The following is a 26031-nucleotide window of genomic DNA, read 5'->3' on the forward strand; positions in this document are numbered from 1 at the left end:
GAGTTTGAGATAGTTCAGAAAATTCAGGAGTTGATGCAAGAATGTGTCTGAAACCACATCCACAATGGCCACCCGGCTCCATTGGATACGCCTGAACCACAGTTCCTCCATTTTTATTTTTAAATGATCTTAAATACGTCATCCCCAACAATGGAGAACAAGTGAAAAAGGCTGTTTCTCCAACCAGAAAGTTAAGGCCGAGGACACAGAACACGAGTGGCCATACTGGGTTGGCATTAATGCAAGAATGTTAGCTCCCCATTGGGACAGGTGTGGAGCTGGATCTGAGGGGAGGAAGTGCGATCAGACTGGTGGAGGGCAGGGGTATTTCAGGGCGGAATCTATGCTACTTAGGGGGCTGGCATTGGGGGCAGGATCTACGTTACCTTGAGGAGGCATGTACAGGGCAGGATCTCTGGTACTGGGAGGGAGGGGTCAGGGTCAGAAGGTGATGGGGTGTCCTTGGCTGTTGCCGTGGAGAACTCTGATTGCATCCAAAGCTGGTGAGAGACCACCCAGAGGTCCCAGGGTTCATGAGCAGAGCCTCCTGCCTCACAGCTGCGGGGAAGGTTGACTTAAGTGGACCAGAGATCTTCATTTTCTATAAAGAAATCAGGCTGCGGCAGGTAAGGAACCCTCGTAGCAACATCCCACCCCAGGACTGCATTTCTTCTGGGTGCAGATCTGCTCCCCAGTGGGCCTCAAACAGTGAGGCAGATGAGTGTGGGTTGGTGGTTGATGGGGGGAGGGGATGACTAGATGAAGGCCAGGCAGGTTGGTTCCTGGACCTCTGTGTGCCCTCTCGGTGCAAACGTAAGGCTCTCCAAGACAGAGGTACACAGACTCCTGAATGCCCTCTGCTCCCAAGGAAGAGAAACCAGGGAGTGGGGGAGGGGAGAAAAGCCGTTCCTCAGGGACCCTCCGTGACCCTGGGTCATGGACAGCCAGCAGGGACAGGGCCTCAACCTAGGCAGAATTTGATTTTAAAATGAACATTTTACATTCACCTTGAAAGGGAGAAGGAGAATTTGCTCCTACTGGGCGCTTTCCGTGTGGCAGTTTCTTTCTACATAACACAACGTTTAATTTAATGTTCCACAAAGACCCGAAGTTGAATTTCAGGAGTGTCCGCGCGGGCCAGGCGCCCTATTTGTCTGCTTTAGGTAGAACTCATTTGTGATCCTCACGGCCACTTTGAGGTGCATCCTGGATCCGAACCCCAATTTGAGCGCCACCAGGCCCAGGTTGCTTCAGCGAGGCTGTGTGACCTCAGGTTCACCCTTGCCCCGGGGTGAAGCAGCTTGCCCCAGGTCAGAGAGCAGCAAGGGGCAACTGGCCTGGCTGCTGCTTCCTAGGGTAAAACTGAAGGCATGGGAACACCACATCCTGAAACATTCAGGGGTGCAAGAATTCAAGCAAAAAGAAACCTAAGAGGGAAGAGATATGGGAACATATGTATATGTATAACTGATTCACTTTGTTATAAAGCAGAAACTAACACACCATCGTAAAGCAATTATACTCCAATAAAGATGTTAAAAAAAAAATCCTAGACACATGAGTCTATCTATATTTGGGGTAAAATGAATTTTTTTCCCTAAGCTGGAGGAATATGTTTCCTCTTGTCTCAAAGAGTCAGCACCTTTTCTCTTTTCTTCTTGCTATTTGATCCCCCCCTTTTAAAGGCCTCTTCTGCCCAGCCTCTCTTAAGCCCCACCCCCATTTCTTCTTCCCTAGTTTAAAACATCATTCCCGGGTTCCCCCTTTTACGCGTCTCTCTATTTCCTCACGCCTGCATGCTCTCATCTTTTCCCCTGAGACAGGGAGCCTCTGCTCTAGACCCTTTATTGACCTCCTCTTCTATAAGTCTCAGGATAACCCCGTAAGGCAGGTGTCAGAGCCCCGTCTGAGGGATGAAGATACTGGGGCTCCAGGTCAGGTGAGCAGACCCAGTCGGAGGACATCCGTTCAGTTCTCTGTGGGCACATACAAGCCGTTTGGGGCACCTGAGGTGACAGAGGTATCCCCTCCCTGCCCCCTGGGCCTCCGCTTGGAAAGGAGCCATCGGGCAAAGGTGAGAAGTTCAGCCCCGCCCCTCCGCCTCTCTCCCCGCCTTCTTGTGTAGCCTTCAGACAAAATGTTACACTGTTCCACTGCCTGCACCCTCATTGGCTGGCCACCGCGCGTCCCCATTGGCTGTGAGCCCGGAGACACACTGCGATTGGTCCCTGCACCTGTGCCGAGTTGCTGGGTCTGTCTGGCCCGGGTGGAGACACGGTCACCACTCTGGTTGGCACGCGAGGCCGGTGACCGCTGCCACCGCTGTCAAGCCTTCTGGCGGCCCGCGTGTTCCGGGAGTGGGGACGTCGTGTGCCTGGGTGCCCATCTGCCTCCGAGGGTGAGAGTCGACTCAACGCTGTGGAGGGTAGGGGCTGACCTTCTCACCTCGCCGGCCGGCTGGCTCCTCCATAAAGGTGCACTTGTCCTTGTGGGTGTTTATGTACATGCAATTGATTCAAGACCCTGGATCCAAACAGGTGAACATTTAGGTCTGGGTCCAGACTTTAATAGGAGCGTTTGTACATGTCATCTTGACACCCTACATATTTCTGAGACTGATTTTGGATTTTCTTTTTACATGATCTAATAAGCATAGGGAACCAAAGGAAGCTGCTGGTGGGTTGCAAAACGTTATCCAGTATCTTGTATGCGTTTGCTTAGGGTTTGCTAATGAGACTGGATCACACTCATATGTTTTGCAGACTGATGCTTAAAAATGATTGAGGGCTTCCCTGGTGGCGCAGTGGTTGAGAGTCCGCCTGCCGATGCAGGGGACACGGGTTCGTGCAGCGGTCCGGGAACATCCCGCATGCCGCGGAGCGGCTGGGCCCGTGAGCCATGGCCGCTGAGCCTGCACGTCCGGAGCCTGTGCTCCGCAACGGGAGAGGCCACAACAGTGAGAGGCCCGCGTACCGCAAAAAAAAAAAAAAAGATTGAAAGTTACTCTGAACCTTGGAGAGGGTGAAGTCATAGTTTTTGAAAGTTCAGCCTAGGGAGTTTTAAAAAATGTAAGCCCTAAATGGGTACTAAGTGGTGTTTTAATTGGAAAGTCTTTGGTAGTGAAAGTATACTTTGCTTTATACATGAGAGTTGATAAAAATTATGGCATGATAGTATGAACCTTCACAAAATGCCTTTTTAGAAGAATGCATCAATGAAGCTGTCTTCTAACTTTGTGAGACTGAAGGTTACGCTTAGCAGGCTGATCTAATGAACAGAATTGAGCACAGTAAAAAGTTTTTAGAAAGGAAAATATATCAGTTATGGCCATTCTGAAATGCCTAATATTATTTTTGGCCCCAGTTTCTCTCAGAATGAATGGGCTTTGCATAAAGTGCCCAGTAAACATTTGTTTACGGAGCTGCAGTCCCCAGAATTCCTTCACATGCAGCTTCCCATGCTGTTGTATGCTCCTTCCTCCACTTCTGTTGGGAAATGAGCGGCTTGTGCTACTTGCCCTTGTTCCAGATAGTCACAGAATTGTGACAATGACCTTCCAGGGGTGGAAAGTTTAAACTATAATCTAGTTAAGGACTTTTTTTTTTTTTTTTTTTTTTTTTTGGGTAAGAGGGCCTCGCACTGTTGTGGCCTCTCCCGTTGCGGAGCACAGGCTCCGGACGTGCAGGCTCAGCGGCCATGGCTCACGGGCCCAGCCGCTCCGCAGCATGTGGGATCTTCCCGGACCGGGGCACGAACCCGTGTCCCCTGCCTCGGCAGGCGGACTCTCAACCACTGCGCCACCAGGGAAGCCCTAGTTGACTTTTTCACCTCCTTTATCCAGATAAAGAAATTAAGATTTCAGGTTTCTTGGCTCATAAAAAGTCACATTGCTGGTTAACAAAGAGTTACAACCCAGGTCTTGAGCCAATCTATAATCCATCCTGCCTTTTCCCACACTGGTTCATCTCACTGGCCGGGCACCATCTCTGGGAGCATCCCTGCATCATCCTGCCCACCGTGGATTTGTAGGACTAGCTTCCTTCCACCTACTATCCCCGTACTGAGTTCCCCCAATTCTTAAACCTTTCAGATGCCCGGAAATTCACACTCACCCTCCAAACATGCCCCGTTTCCTGAGCCAGAATAGGATACCCAGGTTCTTGCCCCTGTATAATCCCTCCCCACCTGTCTCACATGGCAATGGGCCAGGATCACCTTCAAAGGCTTTTTCTTTTTCAGCTTCTCAAATATGTGCTTCTCACTGTGAACCTTGTCAAGAGCTGAATTCATGAGACTGTAAATGCTTGGGATCCAGAGAGGCCTTCTGGGTCAGGGTTGAACTCGCTATTATTTCCTGCCCCCAGTGTTTTCTCTTAATGCTATCCTGTCTTATTCCTATTCTGATGCACCCCAGAAAGGACACTTTAGATGCTGGATACATGGATCCTGAGGAAGGATCGTACCGATTTGTTGGCAAAACAAGATTGAAATGAGAAATCTGTGTGGACTGGGGCTGAAAAACTTCTCAGAGAAATTGGGACTTAAACTGGGAACTGAAGGACAAGCTGACTCTAGAGAGGTAGAAACTGGGGGCAGGGAGGCATTCTCGGTAGGAGGAAAGAGAATGGGCCATAGAATAGGGGTTGGTGGGCAGGGCGGTAACATCTACTGCTGGGGACAGTTTCCTTAACACACTTTGTATCTACGTAGGACCTTTAGGAGAAAAGGTTTGTTCTTGTTTTGTTCTGTTTTGAAATAAAAGATCACTTATTGATCTCATTTTTACCGTTAATTCCCCCATTCCTAGCAAAAGAGCCAAGCTTGCAAGAAAGCGGAGGAGGGTCCTGCCCTCCCCTCCCGCATCCAAGAACACGACTTCTGTGGTACTTGTCCTGGGCGAGCACCCCTTCACACAGATCACAGATGCAGATGGGACAGATCCAACCGTATTATTGTAACAAGAGGCTCTGTCTGAAAAATATCCACCTAAGCTCCTGCTGGGTCCACAGTGCAAGTCAATAAAGATAACTTGGAAAGAATGGCTTTGGGGGATCATAGCAAAGCATCCCTAGTGGAGAGCACGATGGAGCATCTAGGAATAGGATATTTAAAACTGCACAAGGTCTAATGAAGGTTAACATCTTGATTAGATCCTTGGCTTGATTCCCCACTGAAAGCAGAATGGAAGGATCATCTCCCATCTTTTACTGCGGTGTTCCCATCTCCCAGCTCCTGACCTGGGGCGCCCGAGGCAGGCAGGCTGAGATGAAGGCCACAGCACCCGGCAGCTGGGCAGATGCTCTGGTACCATCCTCACCCCAGCGGCAGGCAGAGAAGGCTGCCCTCAGAGGCAGCAAGTAACGGGAGTGTCTGCCGGCTATGGGAGAGGCAGAGGGCTGCACCCTTATTCAGTGACTCAGCAGTCCCCATAGCCATCCAGATATTTCCTGAGGAATGTGTTTGGGTAGAAGCCTGGGAGGAAACCCAAATTATCAGCATGGGCACTGGGAGAGCTCCAGACTCCCCACAAGCCCAAAGGCCTTTGGTGTTCATGTTCCGAGACTACTAGAGAATTTGAGATGCTGGGAGGATCCTGGTATTTTTTCCTCCCTTTGTCGTCCTAAATTCCCTGGTGTCCACGCACATGCATTTCTCTTTAATTTAAACAGGTAAAGAAGACCTATGTTCTTTGGTTCAAAAGTTTCTTGTTTTTCTGTAGGTAGTTCAAAACCTTCACTGTTTTACTTTGCTCCCTATTAAAGATTTGTTGATGTCTGGAAATGGGAGACTATAAAAGTGTGGCCTCTGATGTAACCTAGCCCTCGGGCTGGATGGGCCTTTGTGATTCTGTGGCTGTCCTCCCCACACCGATGGCATAACTCCTGGGAATGAATGTTACAGGAGCCGAAAGCGACCAGCGCAGGCAACAAAAAGGGCACCTACTTACCATCTTCCCACCACTGTTCTGAGAAGCAAACCGAGGCAAAGTGGACACCCTAGTGAAGACCACATTGGTGACAGGAGACTTGCTGTCTGACCTAAAAGACATTTTAAAATCCCACATTACTTCATTGGGTTCGTGGTCTCTGTGGCCAGTTCTCCCCCTAGAACTTAGTGAGAAAGCTTTCTTCCACCTCCTTCCCTGATATCCCTCTTCGAAGGAGATTTTGCTCCCAGCTGCTGTCAGCTGAGGTGCTTTGAGAGAGGGGCTGCTTGTCTGTGCCCCAGTGGTGGCTCAACCGGGAAAGCATCAGAATCATCTGGGCAGCGTGTCACCTACACAGACGCCTGGGCCACCCCAGGAGATGCACATCCAGTGTTTCTGAGGCAGGGCCTGGGCGTGTGTATTTTCATCAGTCTCGCCAGGTGGCTGACATACATCAAAACCGACCCAGGTCATGCATTGTCTCTGCCCAGCAGAACTGTGCTCAGGGGAGAGTGGACCCCGCGGAGAACTCCCATCCTAATTCACTCAAACCCCAGTGCAGAGTACCTCCTGCGAGTATAGCAGTGATGACAATGCAGCCCCCTGTTCAAATTGCTGGCAGAGCCATCCATGGCTCAATCTTTTATTAAAATCGTTACATTATCAGCCTTAGAACCGCCTATCTTAGAGAAGGGCTCCTGATTTGTAAAGTTAGATGTGACCAAGGACAACATAATGATCATTTTCAGAACCCACTGGAAGCAGTTCAAGGCAACCCAGCTTCCAATTCTCTGCCGTCACGTACCTTTTTGCTTTCACATGTAGAAGAGTGCGTTCTCTTCTTTTTTAGGTACAGTATACATGCGGAAAAGTTCACGAATCTAAAGAATACAGCTTGATGCATTTTTTTCATATACTACATACACCTGTGTAACTACTTCCCAACTCAAAGAGGGGTGCCTTCTCACAGTAGGAAAGACCTCCAAGGGTGGGACACATACTTGTTCCACCTCTGACAGACTGTAAAGAATGCGATCTCAGGGCACGGCTTGCTCTCCTTGGCCACTGTGGTCAATTAACAAGTGTCTGGTGAGTACCTGCAAGGTCCTGGAAACTTCCTGGTGTAAAGCAGCTGTGCCCTTCAACTGTAAGTCAGATATGAGCACCTTGTGTTTTAGGAGTCGAGCTTCAATAACAGATTTTGTATCATCTGTTATTTATTGTGTATCTGTCAGCGATTAGACTCATTGGTTTGGGACCTTTTACTTGGGAGTTGTTTCCCTTTCTTTCTGCTTCAATCCACTTTCCTTTTTCTTTAATGTTGTATCTTTATTATTTAGGGCCAAACAAAGCCTGGTACGTTGCAGCTTCTCATGGAGACCTCTGGAGAAGACAATAACCCCAGCGGCAGAGCAATGCCCTGGTCCCTGGCACAGCTGCAGAAGGTCGAGCCGCGGGTGGCCCGCAGACGCCTGTCCCAGGCCCGCCACCGAGCCACCCTGGCAGGGCTCTTCAACAGCCTCAGGAAGACCGTTTACTCCCACTCTGATCTCACAGCCTCAAAGGTACGGGGACCTTAGGATAGGGAGGAAAAGGTCCCACGCATGGAGGGACTGTGGAGCCGAGATGGGGACTGGCCTGGAGCTCCCGCCCCCGAGGGCTGCGGCCTGGGTGGGTCAGCGGTCAGCTGCGGACCCCTCATGGCACTCTGTCTGCTGCTGCATGTGGGTAAAGCCTGAGAGCCGGGCCTTACCTACCTGCTGCAGACAAGCCTGGCCTTGGAGGGGAAGTGACGGCCCGAGAGGCCCGGTGAGCCAGTGACTGCAATGCCCATCCCTCTCACGGGCAGTGGTGAGCCTCTAGCAGCTGCCCAGACCCTATGTCCTCAGCCCAAGCACGCACACGTACCCCAAAGCACACCCCCCAGAACACACCCGTGTGTGCCTCTCAGTTTTCATGCATCAACCAGGTCTTTCCCTAGGCGACAGGGCTCTCCAGGTAGGCATTTATCTTTTCCTGATCTTAATTTTGCCTTTCTCCTTATGCAGCTTTTTCATTGCTGATCAGTGCCTCTGGTGGAGCACAGAAGGTTCGGGTGGGTTTGGGTGGTGGTGGGAGAATGGAGTGGGTATCACTGCAGGAAGCATTTAGGAGGTCTCCGACAGGGGAGAGGTCCCCGACAGCCTCAAGTCCCCCCACCCTCTTTTAAAAGAGGAGGGAACTGGAGTCCAGACAGGACCTGTCAGCTGGTTGGTGGCAGATCCAGGAGGAGGCCTGGTTTCGGGCTCCAGACCTGGCCTTCTTTCCCCGTCCATCTCTCTAGACCAGCCCGATGCCCTACAACTGCTTCCAGACAATGGGTTTCCCTGTGGGCTGGTGCTTTCAGCAGAGCTGCACTTATGGAGAGGGACCATTTGACGGGTGGGAGCATCCTGCCTCCAGAGCTGGCACTGGAGCCTTGCTGAGGACAGGCACACAGAAGAGCCCCTCAGTGGGCACAGGGCCAGGGCCTCTGTGGAAATTAAAGGAAGGCGCCCAGAGCGCCCTTGTGCAGGGCTCCAACTGGGGCTGGAAGAATATCCACAGAGGTCCCACGTGCTCCTCTGGAAGGCTCTGGGTTGTAGCGGGAGAGGTATGGGGAGGGCTACTCCCTGGCTGAGCCAGGCGCAGGGGCTCGGGACTCAGGTGAGGGTGGGGAGAGAGAGTCCACATCTGGGCCTCTCAGCAAAGAGCTTGTCCAGCACAGCTCTGCTCTGTGTCCCCTGGGTGACGAAAACCCCAAAGTCCCTGTCATTGGCCAGTGAAGAAGTTTGCACAGACTGCAGCACAGCTGAAGAAAGAACAGGTACTCAGGGCTGGCAGTAAGGAGTGGAAGTGAATCTAGAGGAAAACCCTTTGCAGCCCCTAAAACTCACACCTCACGACGTGGTGGTTGAGAGCCTGGATGTTAACTGGCCTCGGTGCTCGTGAGGCAGGTTACTCGCTAAGCTTCAGTTAACACACCTGTTAAACAGGGACAACAGTCATGGCTTCCTGAGGCCTGCTGTGGAGTTCTGCAATATAGTAGCATGAAAAACATAGCATGGTCGTTATGTGGTTTAGAACGTTAGTATCACTTAGGAGTATCACTTAGTATCACTGAGGCTCCAGAAAGTTAGACAGTTTGCCTGGAATGGCACAGCCAGAGGGCGGTCTGGAGATCAGATGTTTTCTGTCCTCTCCTTCTTTCTCTTTCGTGCTGGAGGGACAACCCTGAATTTTGCATTTGTGATGTCCATGGAGAAAGGATTTGTTCTACAAGAGTGAGCTGCACGTATGCGTGGTAGCAAGGTGTTCCTAGTTGTCTGTGGCTGCCAAAACAAAATACCACACACCAGGTGGCTTAAAACAACAGAAATGTATTGTCTCAGAGGTCTGGCCTCTAGAAGTCCAAAATCAAGGTGTCCACAGGGCCGTGCTCCCTCTGACGGTTCTAGGGGAGAAGACTTCCTTGCCTCTTCTGGCTTCTGGCATTTGCTGGCAATCCTTGGCGTTCCCTGGCTTACAGAGCCATCACTCCAGTTACATGGCCGTCTTCTCCCTGTGTCTTCATATTGTCTTCCCTGTGTGTGTGTCTGTCTCTGCATTCAAATTTCCCCTTTTTATAAGGACACCGGTCATACTGGATTAGGGCCCACCCTAATGATGTCTTTTTAACTTGATTACCTGTAGAAAGCCCCTATTTCCAAATAAGGTCACACTCACAAGTCTGGGGGTTAGGACCTCAACATATCTTTTTTAGGGGAACACAATTCAACCCAGACAAAGGTCCTAAGAAAATCAGCCTGCCAAAACCATTCTAGAAACAGAATTTCAATGAATTGCACCCGGCTTACCTAGCTCTGTGCTGGTCCAGTTGACGTAGTGAGACTGCGAGGTGAGCGTGGGGTGGCCCGGCTGTGTGGACACAGGTGACCAGCCTGGACCAGAGGACTAGAAAGTCCTCGCCTCACCCTGAGAGCAAGCCTGAGGTTCACGCCACCTGTCAGCCCCTAGTGTCCGAAGAGGGGACAGAGTCCTTGCTGACCCAACGGTATAATCCTGAAGCCGGGGTGGGACAGGGGCAGCAGATAGTGTAAAACAGCAGGTGGCCCCTGCTCTAAAGGAGATCCTGTGTCCACTGTGTTCTCCTGTCGCTGTCTTTTGGGTCTTCAGAGCGCTGTGCTTTGAGGTTCCTCAAGTCTTCTTGTGCACCAGCCAGGGCAGCGGGAGTCTACAATGGCAGCCCCTGGGCTGTGAGCCCCTGGCTGCTGCGGCGTCCTCTCCCACCGCCTCCCCATTTCCTTTCTTTCCGCAGCTCCCTGAGCGAGGCCTGTGTCCCCCAGCACTTCAGAGTCCATGCATACTCTGGGGCTCAGCTGAGCTCAGCTGCCCGGAAGCCCGGCTCCATCGAGCCCTCCAGTTAGATGGGTTCCTCCTCCCGCTGCCGTGCGTTCCCACAGCACTTTGCGGTGCTTACTGAATTCTAGAGCGTGTTACACGCAGTTGTTACGTGTTTTGTGCGTTGAGTGGTTGTTTCCATGCTCATCTTCCCTGTTAGAATGTCAGCGGCCTGAAAGCAGGGCTGTCTTGTTTACTCTGTGTCCCCGGGCTAAGCACACAGCTTTGCCCTCATACATTCCGGATGAAGGTGTGGGACTCCTGACAGGCATCGGGTGTCTGCATAATAAACAACATTTAGCATTTCTCATTTTTGAATAATCTTGCGGTTACCATTTTGACTGTAGTAATATTACATACAGTACAAAAGGAAAGAAGGGAGGGAGGGAGGGAGGCAGAAATGCTTGTGATTCTCCTCTTGCAGAATAGGAAATTCACAGTTCAAGTTGACAGAGCACTTGATCAATGTTTAGATCAACTAGAGTGTACGCATTTAGCAAACAAACAATATTAGCACGTTTAATGTTAACCTGCCGGGCGCACACTGGGACAAGTGAGCAGAAGTTAATTGGCCTTCGTGCCGCCTGGAGCTCTAACCATCAGGCCACCTGTGCCGTCACCGTCCACGCCGACTTCATGTAGCGTATATAGTAGTGTGCAACCCTAGTTGTCTGCCGAGCTCACGCCGACTTCATGTAGCGTATATAGCAGTGTGCAACCCTAGTTGTCTGCTGAGCTCAGCTTAATTGTTTCCAAATACTTTGATATTTCTGTGAGAACCATTTCCAGAATACAAAGTAAATGTCATGCCTTCTGTGGATCAGAACAAACTTCCTACCTTTTCTGTCGACAGCGTCAAGGACTGGGGCTTTGCCCCCGAGGGAGGGTGGCCTCAGGCCAGGAAAGGGGCTCCTGTGTCCGCAAAACCTTCTCTGTGGTGGGAGCCTGGCTTTTCCGCACTGTCTGTCTCTGTCCTCAGTGGCAGGTTTTGAATAAGGCGAAGAATCGTATTCAGGAGCTGGAACAAACCTTGGATACTCTGCTGAAGCTGAAAGGTAAGAGATCCCTACCTGCCACTCCTCTACCTCCCAGGGAAGGGCTGGCTTGTTTTTCTATTGAAAACAAGGAGATTGGGTTAAGCCAAGTGAACATATATTTATTGAGAGCCTACTGTGTGTCAGGCACTGCACCTGGGCCGGGGTACGGTGAGATCCATGCCCCTGTCCTCAGGGAGCTTAGCGTCTGGCAGGACAGACAGACGTCAGCGGGCTGTGTGAGCATGATGAGCTCCTTCCTAGGTGCTGTTGAAGGGTGCCTGACCTCCTCAGGTCAGAGAGGCCAGAGGAGTGGACTGGGGCCTGTCCAACTCAAAAGCAAAGGGCAGAAGCTGTCTCCCTTCCTTGCACTCAGGCTGGGAGACATGGCTGGCTGGGAATTTGGGTTTCATAAGCTAGTGAAAGCCGAATTCTGAAAGGGATACTTTCCATGTCTTGACTGAGAAAGTCCAGTTCAAGAAACTCTTCCCCTGTTCTAGTGCTCTCCCCGCACACCTAAAAGGAGACGTGAAACTGGGCTCTTGACTCCCTAACACTGAACCTGGGTGGGCTCAGCGACCACCCATGGTCCACCCAGGCCAGAAAGGCAGGAGAGACTGGACAAAGTCCCAACTATCATGTGTGACCCTTGACTTCAACTTCCCTCATAGAATCCTTCAACCTGGAGGATGGGAATGTAAACAGCTTAGAGGAGGTCAAGGAAGAATATGCCAGCATGCACTCTAGAAATCCCAGGTAAGACACCCAAGCACCAGGAGACCTAGAATCTGCTGTTCTGCTGCCACAGTGCTGCTACAGCTCCACAGCCCACCTTTCCCCTCCAGAACACAGAACCGAGGAAGAGGTGCTGCTTACCTGTTTAGAACAGCCTTGTGCTGGAGAGATTTCTTTTCTATTTTATTCGAATCACACGCATTGGATTTTTTCCCGATTATGAAAATCCTACTTATTAACAGAAAATGTCAAAAAGACAGAAATGCCCAAAAAAGAAAATTAAAATACATATTATCTCACCACTAAAAGAAAATCAATGTTAATCTTAAAGAATATCCTAGTTTTTTTCATTTTGCACATTATTTTGTAGAGAAATGAGATCATAGTGTTCATATCGTGTTATAGCTTTTAAAGAAACTCACCTAATGGCTTTATTGAGGATATATATGAAAATAATGAAAATCCAAATCTCTGCCTACTTTCCAAGCTTCATAGGAACCTAAGAAAAACCAAACTGAACTTCAGAGAGGAAAGGAAAAGTAGTACATTCAGGTGTCACAGATGCTGAAAGGGGAACCTCCTTTATAATGTCACAGTCAGACAAGAGAGGCTGATTCGAACAATGTCTTTCTCGTACTTTTATGATCTCATTTTGAACATTTAACTCTCGCACTTTTTGATGTGTACTTTGTAGACTTAGTCTTTGCTGTGCTCTCAAAGGATGACCCAGGCCCTGTACCACCATCCTGCACAGCTGCTTCGAGAGCGGCCTGGACTTTAGGGACAACGGCTGGGCCCTCATCACCTCTGGTGGCCCCAGGGCGTGCCCAGCACAGTGTACATTCAGGCTGGCCTCTCAGGAGGCACAGGAGTACGTGTATAAACAATTTTACTCACTCTGAAAAGGGGACTGCGAACTGCTTACTGTCAGAACCTCCTGAGAGCCTGCCGAGGTGAAGTGATGTTGTTTCCTCTTTTTTTGGTGGGGTTACTACTGATGAATTTTATTTTCTTCTCCGTGCTTTTCTGTATTTTCCCATTTTTTAAAACAATAAATGTGTATTATTATATCCTAAGGGAAATAATCAGGGGGAAATGATAGATTATTAAATTAAATTAAATTCACATTGTAGACAACATGAGAATACAGAAAAGTATTAGAAGGACACGATCACATATAATCACACTCTGCACTGCTTTGGTCATCGGGGGCGGAAGCAAGAGTGGTGTGTGTGTGTGTGTGTGTGTGTGTGTGTGTTGAGTGTATGTGGCAGGGTGTTTTTGGCCACGTTTTACAAATCAGACTAGCCCCACCTGGAAATCAGCCTGGGAGATGATCTCAGTGAGGCAGATGTTAGCTACTGGTCCCACCACATTTATTACATAAGCCATCCTCTCCTTCCTGATTTAACATACAACCACTATCACATACTAAAATCTTATTAATACTTGTATCACTTATCCACATGAGGATGACTAAATTTCTTTCAGAATCATATTAATTAGGGAGGATTTTTCCACTAGAATTATTATAAGCCTACAATAATTAAAACTGTGGTACCAGCAGAGGAATAGATTATTACATTTTATAATTATTATATTTTAATTAATTAATTAACTTATGAGTGAACTTAAGTGCCTTTGTTCAGGATCATTTGTATTTCCTTTCCTGGGAGCTTCTTTTAACCTATTCTTTGCCCATTTTCCTGTTGGGTTGGTGGTCTTTTTCTTATTTAGTGGTAGAAGGGCTTTATGTATCATAAGAAATTAGCCCTCTTTCTAGTATATGGATTCCAAACAATTGTACCTTGGTTGGTTGTTTTCCTATTTTGCTTTCAATGTTTCTGTTTTTTCTTTTGTCCATGCAAAAATGAAGTCTACTCTGTCCATCTGTAATGGCACCTGATGTTGGGTGAATAGAAAGGCTTCCTCCGCTCTGAGATTAGAGAGAGAGAAAGAGGGGTTGAGACTTCTCCTATGTTTTCTTCTGGCACACTTGCTTTTTAACTCAATCTGATACCTTGGGGATTATTCCTATCAGTATAAAGAGATTCTGGGTACAAGTCCTGGTTTTCCAAATTATGTCATGTTGTTTCAGTCTCAAAACTGTCTTCTGAAGAGCAGAATTAAAAACCTTATGAAGCCCAACTTATTCATTGTTTTCTTTTCTAGATGGAGCTTTTAGTTTAAACCGAAGTATTTAACCATGGGTTTTTGTGCTATTGTAAATGGTACTTTTTAAAATTTCAATTTCCAATTATTCATTGCTAGTCTATAGAAATACTATTGGTTTTTGTATACTGACCTGCAACCTTGCTTCCTTAGTTCTGGTCACATATTTGTAGATTCTTTGGGATCTTCTACATAGGTAATCACATTGTCTGCAAATAAAGACAGTTTTATTTCTTCTTTCCAATCTGTACACCTTTTATTTCTTTGGTTCACCTTATTGGACAGGCTCTAATCTCCAGCACAATTTTGAATAGAAGTGGTAAGAGAGGACATCCTTGTCTTATTCCTGATCTTAGCAGAGAAACAGTCTTTTACTGTTAAATATGATGTTAGCTGTAGGTTTTTTGTAGATGCCTTTTATTAGGCTGAGGAAATTCCCTTCTATTCCTAGTTTCATCATGAATGGACGTTGAATTTTGCCAACGCTTTTCTGCACCTGTCGAGATGATCATATAGGTTTTTTTTCTTTAGTCTGTATATGCTAAAATTGTGTCAAGAATTTCAGTCTTGATGTTCATGAGGGATTACCTTGTTTCCATTTCCTCCCCAGTCTGATATTAAATACAGTTCATCAGAAAGGTTCCGACAGCTGGCGCCCAATCGAGGCAGTCGGGAAGGAGGTTGAGGAGGAAGAAGAGGAGGAGGACGATGACGAGGAAGAGGAGGACGACGAGGCAGAGGAGGAGAAGGCAGAGGAGAAAAACGCGGAGCTCTTCAACTCCTCGGTCACCTTGCTGCCAGACCTCTTGGAATTTGAACGGTGTGAAGAGCTGGGCCCCTGTGGGGAGGGGGACAGGTGCTCCACCTGGGGCGTCCTGCAGGCCCCGAGTCATGGAAGCTCCAGGATTTCCACGTGGCGGGGGCTCAGGGATGAGGTTGTTAGAGGAGCCAGAGAAATAGTCCTGAAGCCACATCTGCATAGCACGTGAACTGTGTTTCCTTAGACTGACTTTATTTGGGGTGACTTTGGGGGGCCTATGGGTGGGATATGAGAGCTAAAGCCACCCCCACTGCTGCACACACACCACAGGTCTGCTTCAGCAGCCTTACTAATTAATCTTGGAGTAAGAAAGGCAGTGGATGGATGGCTCAGATTCCCCTGTCCCTCACCGCTCCTCCACAAACCTGAGGCCCTCCGCATCCATGTGGGAGGGGCGGGCCCAGTAGAAGGAGGCTCGCTCCACAGCTTCCAAATTAAAGCGAGGTCATATCATATCTGCACACGTCTGGGCTCTAAACTTGAAGCAGTTTTCCCCTGGGGGGAGAGCTGAGCCTGCCCTGCCTCCCGTCCTCTCTTTTGTCCGACAGAGAGCTTCACAGGGGGCGCTGGGAGGACTTGGGGAGGGACCCCCCAAAGCACAAAGCTAAGTCGCCCATGGCCCCCCAGATAGCTTCTACTCTGCAAGTGGCAGGGCAGGCCGCGGCCAGTGAGGCTGAGTCCCTGGTGAAGCACAGTGCGGGCAAGGCCTGTGTGCTGTGCTCGCTTCCCCTCTCCCCGCCACCACGGGATCCCGAGGAGCCGGCTTGGGCGGGACCCCGGGCCACCGGCTTCAGGTCCGGGAGTTGCTGACCCTTCTGTTGCAGGTACCTCAACTTTTACAAGCAGACGATGGACCTTCTGACCGAGAACGGGATCGTCTCCTCGCAGGAGGTGACCCTCCCCATCATGTCTGCGGCCATCTCCCATCTGTGGCAGACCCTCTCCGAGGAGAGGAAGGCCAGCCTCCAGCACGCCTGGGCGCAGAAGCACAGCGGCCTCCTGGGCTTCGCGGGGGCCTGTCAGGAGCCGGCCTGTGCCGAGGGCAGCGTGAAGGACAGCGGAGTGGAAAGCCAGGGGGCCAGCTGCTCGCTCTTCTCCACCCCTGAGGAGGTGAGCGGACCGACGGGTAGGGTGGAGGGTGGGCATCACCTTTGCCTGGAGATGCCAGGGAGCTGCCCGGGTCAGACAGTAACTTGGAGGTGCTGTCTGGATTCTGGCGCGCGCGTTAAGTTTCTGATTTTCCCGACATTATATACGCAACCACAGAACCACAGTTATTTCTCCCCTGCTACTTTCCTGGCCTTTCCATGGGGATTACAGAAAAGAAGGTTTAGAAGGTTGTACGCACTAGGATTCTTTCGGCTTCAAGTTACTCGCTGTTTAAGCCAAGAGGAAATGTACTCGGCACACCCAGGGAGGGCCCGAGGCAGGAGGACTTCCGCTTCGTCTCCCTGCGTCGTCGCCGCTGACTCGGCTCTTCCCGTCTGCCTGCTCTGCCTCGTCTCAAGGCCGGCATCTCACCTTCCCTCCCCACCCCACTTCCCCCACCCCGTGTGGTGACTGTGGAATGGCAGCTGGTAGCAATCAAGTTGTTATCCCTTTTCTACACCAGGTAGGAGAAAAGATTCCCTGCCCCTCTTTCTTAAGGGTCAAGGAAGAACTTTCCCAGAAATTTGCACCATACCTCTCCTGCCCTCTCATTGGCCGGAATTGGCCAGATTGCCAGATTACTGAGCCAATGAGTAATCGAGATAGGATCAATCAGGCCCAATCCCTGAGAGCAGGTCAGCTCCCACCCCAAAGAGCATTGCGGAACGCAGAGGAGGCAATCACGCCTCTGCCGTAAGTGTGCTTCTCGGCGTTCAAGCAGCAAGAACAGCCATGGTGAGCCGTGCCGAGCGTTGGGTGGCGTTAGGTTAGCGGTCAGCTCAGCGCTGAGCTCAAACTGGGCCCCTCAGCTGCTCTTCCAGAATTAGGACAGCCTCAGAAGGCTGCTGCTACCACCTGCGGCTGCATCTGCCCTCCCTTGTCTAACGGGGAGGGCAGTTCTTTGCTCTCCGCGTCTGTCTAGTGCTTTGCGGGACATTTAGCTTCCATGGACCCCACCCCTGCTTTGCCCTGACTTTCCAAATACTCCTCCGCGGGTGGTCGCTTGGAGGGGACGTCCAGTGTCTCTCTGGGGAGTCTTAGAGCCAGAGAACCTCCTCTAAGTGCCTCTGATGCTGGGGGCCAGCCCTGGAGGCCCCATTCTCTGGGAGGCTTCCCAGCCACCAGGGCCCAGGCCTGGAGAGCAGTGGTCACCTTGTCCAGTCTCCAGTTCACAGACAAGGCCTAGCATGTGGCAGGACTTGTCCAGGGCACATAGTTCCTGCTTCAAGCATTGTATCCTTCATCACAGAGTTTTTCAAGTCTCTGCCCTTTGGTCACCTGTTTATGCTCTGCCCTCCTTGATCTCCCCTGATGCTTCTCAAGTGGAGTTTAGTTAAAAGGCAGGTGCCTGGGGACTTCCCTGGTGGTCCAGAAGCTAAGACTCTGTGCTCCCAAGGCAGCGGGCCCGGGTTCTATCCCTGGTCAGGGAGCTAGATCTCACATGCCTCAACTAAAGATCCCAGGGCTTCCCTGGTGGTGCAGTGGTTGACCGTCCGCCTGCCGATGCAGGGGACACGGGTTCATGCCCCGGTCCAGGAAGATCCCACATGCCGCGGAGCGGCTGGGCCCGTGAGCCATGGCCGCTGAGCCTGCGCGTCCGGAGCCTGTGCTCCGGAACGGGAGAGGCCACAACAGTGAGAGGCCCGCGTACCGCTAGCTAGCTAGCTAGCTAGCTAGCTAGCTAAATAAATAAATAAATAAGTAAGTAAATAAATAAGTAAATAAATAAATAAATTCGATAGCATAGGCTTTAAAAAAAAAAAGAAAATCCCACATGCCTCAACTAAGACCCAAGGCAGCCAAATGAATAAATCTTTAAAAAAAAAAGACAGGTGCCTGGCTAGTACCCCAGACCCACTGAATCCGAGTCCCCAAGGGGGTGGCTCAGAATCTCATTTTGAACAAGCACCCCAGGTGACTGATGACTGCAGGTGTTAGTCGACGGAATTCGCAGGGCAGATGTGCCACAGTCAACCGCTACCACCATGCCCCGTCCCCACCCCCCATTCGCCACTCCACTGGACTATGGTTTCTGATCTGACTATCCACGAAATGTTGGGTCCACCATGAGAGGATGTGAGCTCTCCTCGATAATGGCCAAAGCAGGGCCAGACAACCAGCCCCAAAAGACCTCAACCCAAGGCAAGCATCAGCCAGGATAGATGTCTTTGTAGCCTCAAAGTGCCTGGCCCTGGGGTCCCACAACAAAGAAGGCAAAAGAAAACGTATGTCAAATGCATGAAAATTCTGTCAGACTGTAAGCTGACTGCACACGTGTTTGCAGCACAAACCTTTCCTCAAGGAGGAGCAGACCCAAAGAGAAAACTTCAGAATCCAATGTCTCCAAATCACAGAAGCAGCTTGTCTGGGCTTTTTCAGGAAGGGCTAAGGGCTCACATTCTTCTGGTGTTGAGGGAAGCTGGCAGCAGAGTCTCTTAGCCATGCCCAGAGCAGGGCTCTGACTGCATTGCCATCCCCAGGCTTGGGCCAGCCCAGGGCTGAGTGACAAGGTGAGTGGAACAGATGACAGTTATGCCCAGGGTAGGTACAGAGCCAGTTACTCCTGCTGTGGCTTCTAAATTAGTTGCAGTGAAACCTCTGCAGCTCCTGGTCCACCTGAGAGGTTTTGCTGTGGAACAGTTGCGTTTGGGGCCAACCCCTGGGCTCGGGATCACTTCTGAGAGGTGCGGCCCCGTAAGTGTGCTGGGTGCCCCAGAAGGACCTCAGAGCCTGGCCATGCTGCCCCCAAGAGCTGGCTTGGGAGAGGGGTTTGCACAGGCGAGGATGGTGTGTGGCCTGTGACTGTGATGGGCTGATGGATTTGAGGGAAGGAATTTAAGTCCTGCGTCCCTGCCTCAGGCCTGCTGGGAAGGAACACGGAGACAATGGGCTTCTGTGCTGATGGACACAGGAGCCCAGGCCTTTCAGTGACCCCTTCCCAAATCCTCTTTGAGGTGACCAAAGGGGTATCAAAAAGAAGGACACCAGAAAATGTCCAGAAAGCCAGGAGTACAATTCACAATTCCAGAGTCCCAGGGAATTCAGTTCCGGGAAAGTGAATTGTAAGAAGACATGAAGTGGGGAACTTCCCTGGCAGTCCAGTGGTTAAGACTTCGCCTTCCAATGCAGTGGGTCGGATTCAATCCCTGGTTGGGGAACTAAGATCCCACATGCCCTGCCACCAAAAAACCAAAACATAAAACAGAAGCAATATTGTAACAAATTCAATAAAGACTTTAAAAATGATCCACATCAAAAAAAAAAAGCTTTAAAAAAAAAAGACACGAAGGGCAGACAGAAGGCCCCCAGACAAAGAGCAATGTGTCCCCAGGTAAGAGGGGAGGAGACCCTGGGGAACCTGCTGGAACCTGCCAACTGGGATCAGAGAATGCCCTCTTGACTCCCATATAGAAGGGGTAAAAAGCACAGCTAGTTAAAATTTTCATATAAGAGTGTCCATGCAATACTTGGGACATTTGTATGCCAAAAAATTATTCATTCTTTATGTAAAATTCAAATTTAACCAAGCATATCCTGTATATTTACTAAATCCTGCAATGCTAAGTGTATATCATGTTCCCATGGAATATTTAATATTTGTCAACAAATTTTTAAAAAGCAGAACTGAGAACTTTCTAAATAGCAAGATTCCAAAATAGGAAATATATGCTATAATATGCCCTGGGAAATGACTGGAGGAAACAGATCAGTATGTCAACAATGGACATCTCTGGGTGGGACTGTTTCTCAGTGATTTTAACTTTGTTTCTATTTTCCATTTCCAAGATGAACCTTGCTTCTTTTACAAAGCACATAGTATTCAATAATAGCTAGCATATTTGAGCCATTATTCTGTGCCAGGTGCTGCCCATACATCATCTGATTCTTGCAGCATCCCTAGGGGTAGGCACTGTTGTGATTCCCTTTGGGATCTGGGAAATCAAGTCACAGCTTAGTGAGTGGCAAGGCTGGGAGTCGGCTTTCCTGCAGCTTAACCCCAGAGCCCCCTTAACCTCTGTCCAGCTGCCCTGGCATGAAACCGCTGGATTGTGGATCCTGGGCTCAGACAGCCTCTGCCCCTCGGGAGGAGTAGATGAGCCCTTTCCAGTGTAAACTGAGGCTCACCTCTGGCTGTTGCATCTCACACCTGAGCTCCTGCTTTCTTTAAAAGGAGGAGACCATGGTCCCCAGTGCTTCCCCGTCTCTCAGCCACCTCTGGGGTTGGCAGTTTGTTCTGGGTGGGCAAGAACTTAATACTCATCCTCTGGAAAGGTCACCAAGCAGAGAGCCGGGGTTTGGGCCTCAGCTTTAAGATGCACCCATTTGGGGCTGAGGGGTAGAGAGGCTTTCTACGCGTCTCTCCCCCAGCCGCCCAGAGCAAACGTCAAAGTGTAGGGGTATTTCTGACACATGAAGTTTTGTGCTTCCTTTCAGATCCTTTTTGAAGATGCCTTCGATGTGGCAAGTTTCCTGGACAAAAGTGAGGTTCCAAGTACATCTAGCTCCAGGTGAAGATGGGGGTGTGAGACTGTGTGTGTATATGAGTGTGTGTGTGCGTGGGCACCCCTGTTGGGGTGTTTACGGGCCTCTCCCCTGCAGCCTCTCAGAAGGGAGCATAATTCAGTGGAAGTTCTTGGAAATCCACTTTTTTCTGTGATTCAAAGTAGGTCCTAGGATTGTGCCATTGCCCTGGGGATGATGTTGTCTGGGGCTTCTTCAGAGCTGACAGTTCTTCCATTGTGGCCCAGGGCTGAGACACACCAGGTTATCAACTCCAGGTGGCTTGTGCTGCACTGTTCCCCGGGGTGAGGTGGCCATGGGCAGGTTACAGCAGTCGGTCTGGTCCAGGAGGTGGGCGGGGGGCTCTGGGCCATAGAGAGCCGGGGCCAACGTGGAAACAGGCCCGGTGCCCTGGGCTCTGAGTCACACAAGGGGAGAAGCTGCTTTTCATGGTGCTGATGGGAAGGATGTGGAAGGAGGGGAGGAGGGGATGGCTGACGCCCTGAAGTGAGAAGAGCATCTGGGGAGATGTTAAAACAAGAAGGAGCTTGTTTTAAAAAAAGAAAACAGGTGTGTTTTCTCAGAAAGAAAGTTTAGGATGGAAATTCCCTTGCTGCTTTGAAAAGCTGTGGTCTTACAGCCTGAAGGCACAGGCCCTTTGCATAGCCGGCTAGAAAGAAGCAAGAAAATTTAGTTTTTCTGCCTTGGGAGTGAGGCTGACGTTCATGTCCTCGTGATCCCAAAGAACATGTCCATTCTCCCCGAGGCCTGTGGCTACGGCCTGGAGCCCTGGCCGCCTGCTGGCAGGTCAGGGGGCAGCATTTGCTCCTCTGCTCCCACCCCACCGCCCCCAGCCCAAGCAGACTTGCCCCAAATCTCAAAGCGCTTTTCCCTGGTGACTCAGGCTCTTCCCAGCCGTGTGTGGAGTCTGATTTGGCTGAAACTGGCTGGAGACAGACGTTCCTGTTTCTGAGCTGGGCTTGGGCTGTGAAGACAATTTTGTTGAAAAGTGGCCAAAGTGTACTTGGAACTCCTCATTCTACTGATGGAACAAAAACCAACCAATTAAAAAATTTTTTTTCTATTTTCCCTAGAAAAGGCAGGGGTTGCTGCCAGGGGTTCCCACGCTGACTGTGAGACCTCACTCCAGCAGGAAGTCAGCTGTCCAGGCCTGATTCACGGTCCTGTTGGCAGGCTTCTCCCCTTGTCCCAGGAAGCAGCAGGAAAGGAATCTGCAAAGCAGCCTGCCCTCTGCGCCAGGCCCGTGTTCCGTGTTAGACCTCCTGAGCGGAGGCATCTCAAGGGGCTGATGTCGATCGTGCCCTGAGCCCCCCGAGCCTGGGCAACCACCGGTGGGAGCAGAACCGTATGGCGTTGCTGTACGAGCCTGACTCCGGGAGGAGAGGAAATCTCGCTCCTTGTTCCACAGGCCGCAGCTCAGAACACTAAGCTAGGCATGCGGGCCTGCCTCCCTGTAGTCTCACTTTCCCAGCAGGTTCCAGACATGATGTTGGAACTGGGGCCATGCAAACCTTCCATGGAGGGCTCGGCTGCGTGCTTCAAAGTGCTTGGCTCCCACTGTAATCCAAATATTTTAGTGGGTACAAACAGAGGTAAAACGTTAGGATTTTAAAGGTTTGTTGTTTCTTCCTCCTTTCTGCTGTCAGTTCCGTGCTGGCTGTCTGCAACCCACAAAATCCCGAGGACAAGTTTCAGCTCTACCTGCAGATCGTCAATTTTTTTAAAGGCCTTTGCTGTGTTGACACTCAGTTCAAACAGGTAGGACGGAGCAGAGCACAGTGAGGCCTTGGCTCACCTCCCCTCGGAGGGCGGGAAGGGCTCTGGAGGGGAGACCCAGCTACAGCCCCCCCAGCTCACACCCCGGCGGGGGGACGTTCTTCCGCGGGTGGTTGACTTCAGCCTAATGCATCCTGTGAAACGGAGGATGTCCGGGGAAATGGAGGGGAGAGACAGAGGGATGCTCTTCAGGGCAGACCTGAGCCTGGGGAGTCCCTTGATGCCGGGACCAGACCTCCGGGGCCTGGCCCTTCGCAGGCATTCCTACATGTTGTGTGACTCCTTTATGCCTTTCTAAGAGGCCAGACCGTTTCGTCGTCTTCGGAGACCCCGGGGTAATATTTGCTGCCAGCTTTTGAAGGATATTAATTTCTGCTTCCAAAAAGCTGACTGTGCAGCCCACGGGGACATGCACTGTGGGGGGTCTTGGTTAGAAGGTCCATTCCTGGAAGCTTCCACGGGGGTAGAGGGTTATGCCTGAGCTGCCAAGGGGACAGGCCCTTTCAGGTTCATAGCCATTGATCTTCTCACGAATTTAGCAAAACTATAGCTGTTCATTAAAAAAGGTAAGTGATAGGGATGGAAATGTCTCAAATAATTCGGACAGCTTTTCCATGGGGCCTCTTCCTGCTAACCCTTCATTTCCCTCTGCCAAGACCACTCTGAATCTCCACTTGGAGCCAGGGCCCTTCCCTGTGCTTTGCTCTCCACCTCCCAACCCTTGGCCACCGGCTCTGACCACTGTGTCCCTTTCTCTCGACACAGTGAAGTCAGTTCACTTTACCAAGGCCTTGAGAATGGATCGATGGGACAGTCTTTGCTTTCCCTGCTTCCTTTCTCTACACATGGCAGGAAAGAAAGAACAGGCAGGGCTGGAGCACCCATGGAAAGCAGAGGTACTCAGACTTGAATCGCCTTGGGAGCTCACTGGAAATGCAGACTCCTGATGTCCCCACACCCAAGATTCCCATCCAGTGTTGCGAGATGCAGCCCCAGAAATCTGTATTTTGAACAGGCTGTTCAAGAGTGTCCTCGTGCAGGAGGCCTCAGGCTTGGTAGATGGTTTGTAAAGAGGGCAACTGCATTCTCTTCCCCGTTTGTCCCCCGCTATCAGCTTCACGGGAGGTGGTTGGATGAAGCTTAATTAGTACCTGTACTGGTTTCCTAGGGCTGACGTTACAATTACCACAAACTTGGTGGCTTAAAACAAGAAAAATCTATTCTCTCGTAGCTCTGGAGGCCAGAAGGCCAAATCAAGGTGTTGGCAGGGCCACGCTCTCTCTGAAAGCTCTAGGGAAGGATTCCTCCTTGCCTCCTCCTAGCTCCTGGTGGCTCCCAGCCATCCTCGGCATCCCCTGACTTGTAGCTGCATCACTGCAGTCACTGCCCCCGTCTTCACATGGCCTTCTGCTGTGTATCTCTCCGTCCCTCTCATCTTGTAAGGACACCAGCCATTTGGGTTGAGGGCACACCCTAGATCCAGATGATTTTGGCTTGACATCCTTAACTAATCTTACATCTGCACAGACTCTATTTCCCAATAGGTTTCAGGAGGATATGAACTAGAGGGAACACTACTCAACACATTTCAGCACCCAATCCCAGCAAACACCTCTCACAGACTAGTGCTTTCACAAATCTGCAGCTTAAAAATGCCTCATCACCGTTTTCAGAGGCTTAAGGAAGTAGAACATTTGGAATGACATTCAAGCACTCTGTGTGATAGAGACTCCAGCGTGTGGTTCCCTCCCAGGACGCTTGGGCTCCGGGCAACCACTATGCTCCGACTCCCTCTTTTCTCAACCTTTGCCGCATCCTCACCCTGAACGATGGGTCTGGGTGATTTTCCTTCTACCAGCTCTTCCCCCTCTTGGACCCCCGGGCTCTCGTGCGCCCCTCCCCCAGCAGCAGAGCACAGCAGGTGGGGGCCGCTCTCCAGAGCTGGGGAGGCTTCATTGGCAGTCACCCCCAATCTGGCCGTCACCCTGGGGACCAGGTCCCATGTTCATAAGATGGTTGGCTGGATTAGGGGTGCTTCCCGGGGCCCAAGGGGATCAACCCCTAACCATCAGGGCTAACAAATTACAGGGCTGATTTTCTGCTGGGGTGCGGAGAGGTAGGAAGAACATAAACCCAGGAATGTACGGTTAGGGGAAGAGGTAATGGGGAGTCAGAGAGGTTGGCTGGGGTCATTGTTAAGGGACTGAGAAACCCTTGCTAAACAGACACAGCGCTGTTTCTTTTAAAAAATTATCTCCAAACAGCTAACCCATGAACATGGTTTAAAGTTCGAAAGTTACCAAAAGATATACAAAGAAAACGTAGTCTTTCGCCTACCACTGTCCCTTGCTTACTATCGCATTCCCTTCCCTGAAGGCAATTACCATGCCCAGTTTCTGTACAGCCATCCAAAGGTATTCTCCAGATATTTATGTAATCTTTCAAACACAAATGGTAGCCTACTATACACATTGTTCTGTGCCTTGCCCTTTTAAAATAGTTTATCCTACAGATAGAGAGGGATCTCATTCCTTTTTTTTTTTTTTTGAAATAGCTGGTGGGTGCATAATGGTGTAATTCACCATCCTCTGTTGAGGGCATTTGGATAAAGCTTTAAGACTGCCCCTGTCTCTCTTATGGCATCCCAGGAATCTCCAGGAGAGGAAAGAAGTCAGTTCTGTTGAATCCAGGAGAAGCCATTCTGGAGATCACAGAGTATTGAGTGGAGTGAAATAGAAATGGACTCCCTGCCCCCCATTGCTTTTAACTTCCTGGCTGGAAGCTGGAGAAGAAGATACCACTGAAGAGACGTGGGGGAGAGACAGAGGGAGGGGGCACGTCTGAGATGATGGGGCCTTCTCCTCTGCCTAAGGCCCAGAGCCCTTAAATAAAGTTGAATCCTCTTCTACCTGTGTTTTGCAGGAACCAGACCTTTCCTTCGACGATGAGACGGTAATGTTGAGGTGCACGGAGACGTTTGACGATGAAGATCTGTGATGCAGTGGGAGCAGGAGGGGTGAAGGAGGGCGGGCAGTCTCCAAGTTTGAATGCTCACAGCCCAGGTTGCCCCTGCCTCAGCCTGGCAGGACGTTTTGGAGTGGGCTGTCCTGAAAGCATTTTGATGGTTGTCGTTTCTGATTATTATAAAGTATTTAAGAGGAGTGTGGCCCCGTGTCAGTCTTTCAGGGTTGTTTGGTATGAGGTGCTGGCCTGCTGCAGGGCACACACCTGCTCCCACTGTGCTCCTATTCAGGGGGTACCGGATGCACCCAAGGCCCAGGCCACGAGCCTTTCAAGAACAGGACAGGCAGGATCTGTCCCATGACACCGGGTACTTGCAGCACACCTGGGTTCAGGGCATTGTTTTGATGGGTTCTAGAGAGTTCTGGAGCCCACCACACATCCGGCATGTTCTAGGAGCCCAGGAACAGTGTTGACCTCCTGTGCTCCAGGACATCAGCTACATCTGCTTCTTCTGA

General features: G+C 50.5%; 1 protein-coding gene and 1 long non-coding RNA gene across 4 annotated transcripts; one reads left to right on the plus strand and one right to left on the minus strand.

The window, feature by feature from the left end:
- Positions 1 to 5728: 5728 nt before the first annotated feature.
- On the minus strand, positions 5729 to 15947 carry LOC141279577 (uncharacterized). 3 transcript variants are annotated; one of them, XR_012334083.1, is made up of 5 exons: positions 14420 to 15947; positions 13012 to 13186; positions 11184 to 12613; positions 9802 to 10624; positions 5729 to 6038 (listed from the first exon to the last, which is right to left on the minus strand). It is a non-coding gene; the product is annotated as an uncharacterized lncRNA (long non-coding RNA). The 3 variants fall into 3 exon arrangements; XR_012334084.1 differs by lacking the exon at positions 5729 to 6038 and having other exon boundaries at positions 9305 to 10624; positions 11184 to 11363; positions 12256 to 12613; XR_012334082.1 differs by lacking the exon at positions 5729 to 6038 and having other exon boundaries at positions 9305 to 10624.
- On the plus strand, positions 7300 to 26015 carry STRA8 (stimulated by retinoic acid 8). Its single transcript, XM_019952051.2, has 8 exons — positions 7300 to 7491; positions 11325 to 11400; positions 12051 to 12135; positions 14897 to 15106; positions 15931 to 16216; positions 20690 to 20763; positions 22423 to 22534; positions 25475 to 26015. Exons 1-8 carry the CDS (start codon positions 7300 to 7302, stop codon positions 25547 to 25549), a joined length of 1110 nt encoding a protein of 369 aa, XP_019807610.2. The 3' UTR covers positions 25550 to 26015.
- The last annotated feature ends 16 nt before the right edge of the window (positions 26016 to 26031 follow it).

The sequence above is a fragment of the Tursiops truncatus genome, chromosome 9 (genome assembly GCF_011762595.2).
Source record: "Tursiops truncatus isolate mTurTru1 chromosome 9, mTurTru1.mat.Y, whole genome shotgun sequence".
NCBI classification, from domain to species: domain Eukaryota; kingdom Metazoa; phylum Chordata; class Mammalia; order Artiodactyla; family Delphinidae; genus Tursiops; species Tursiops truncatus.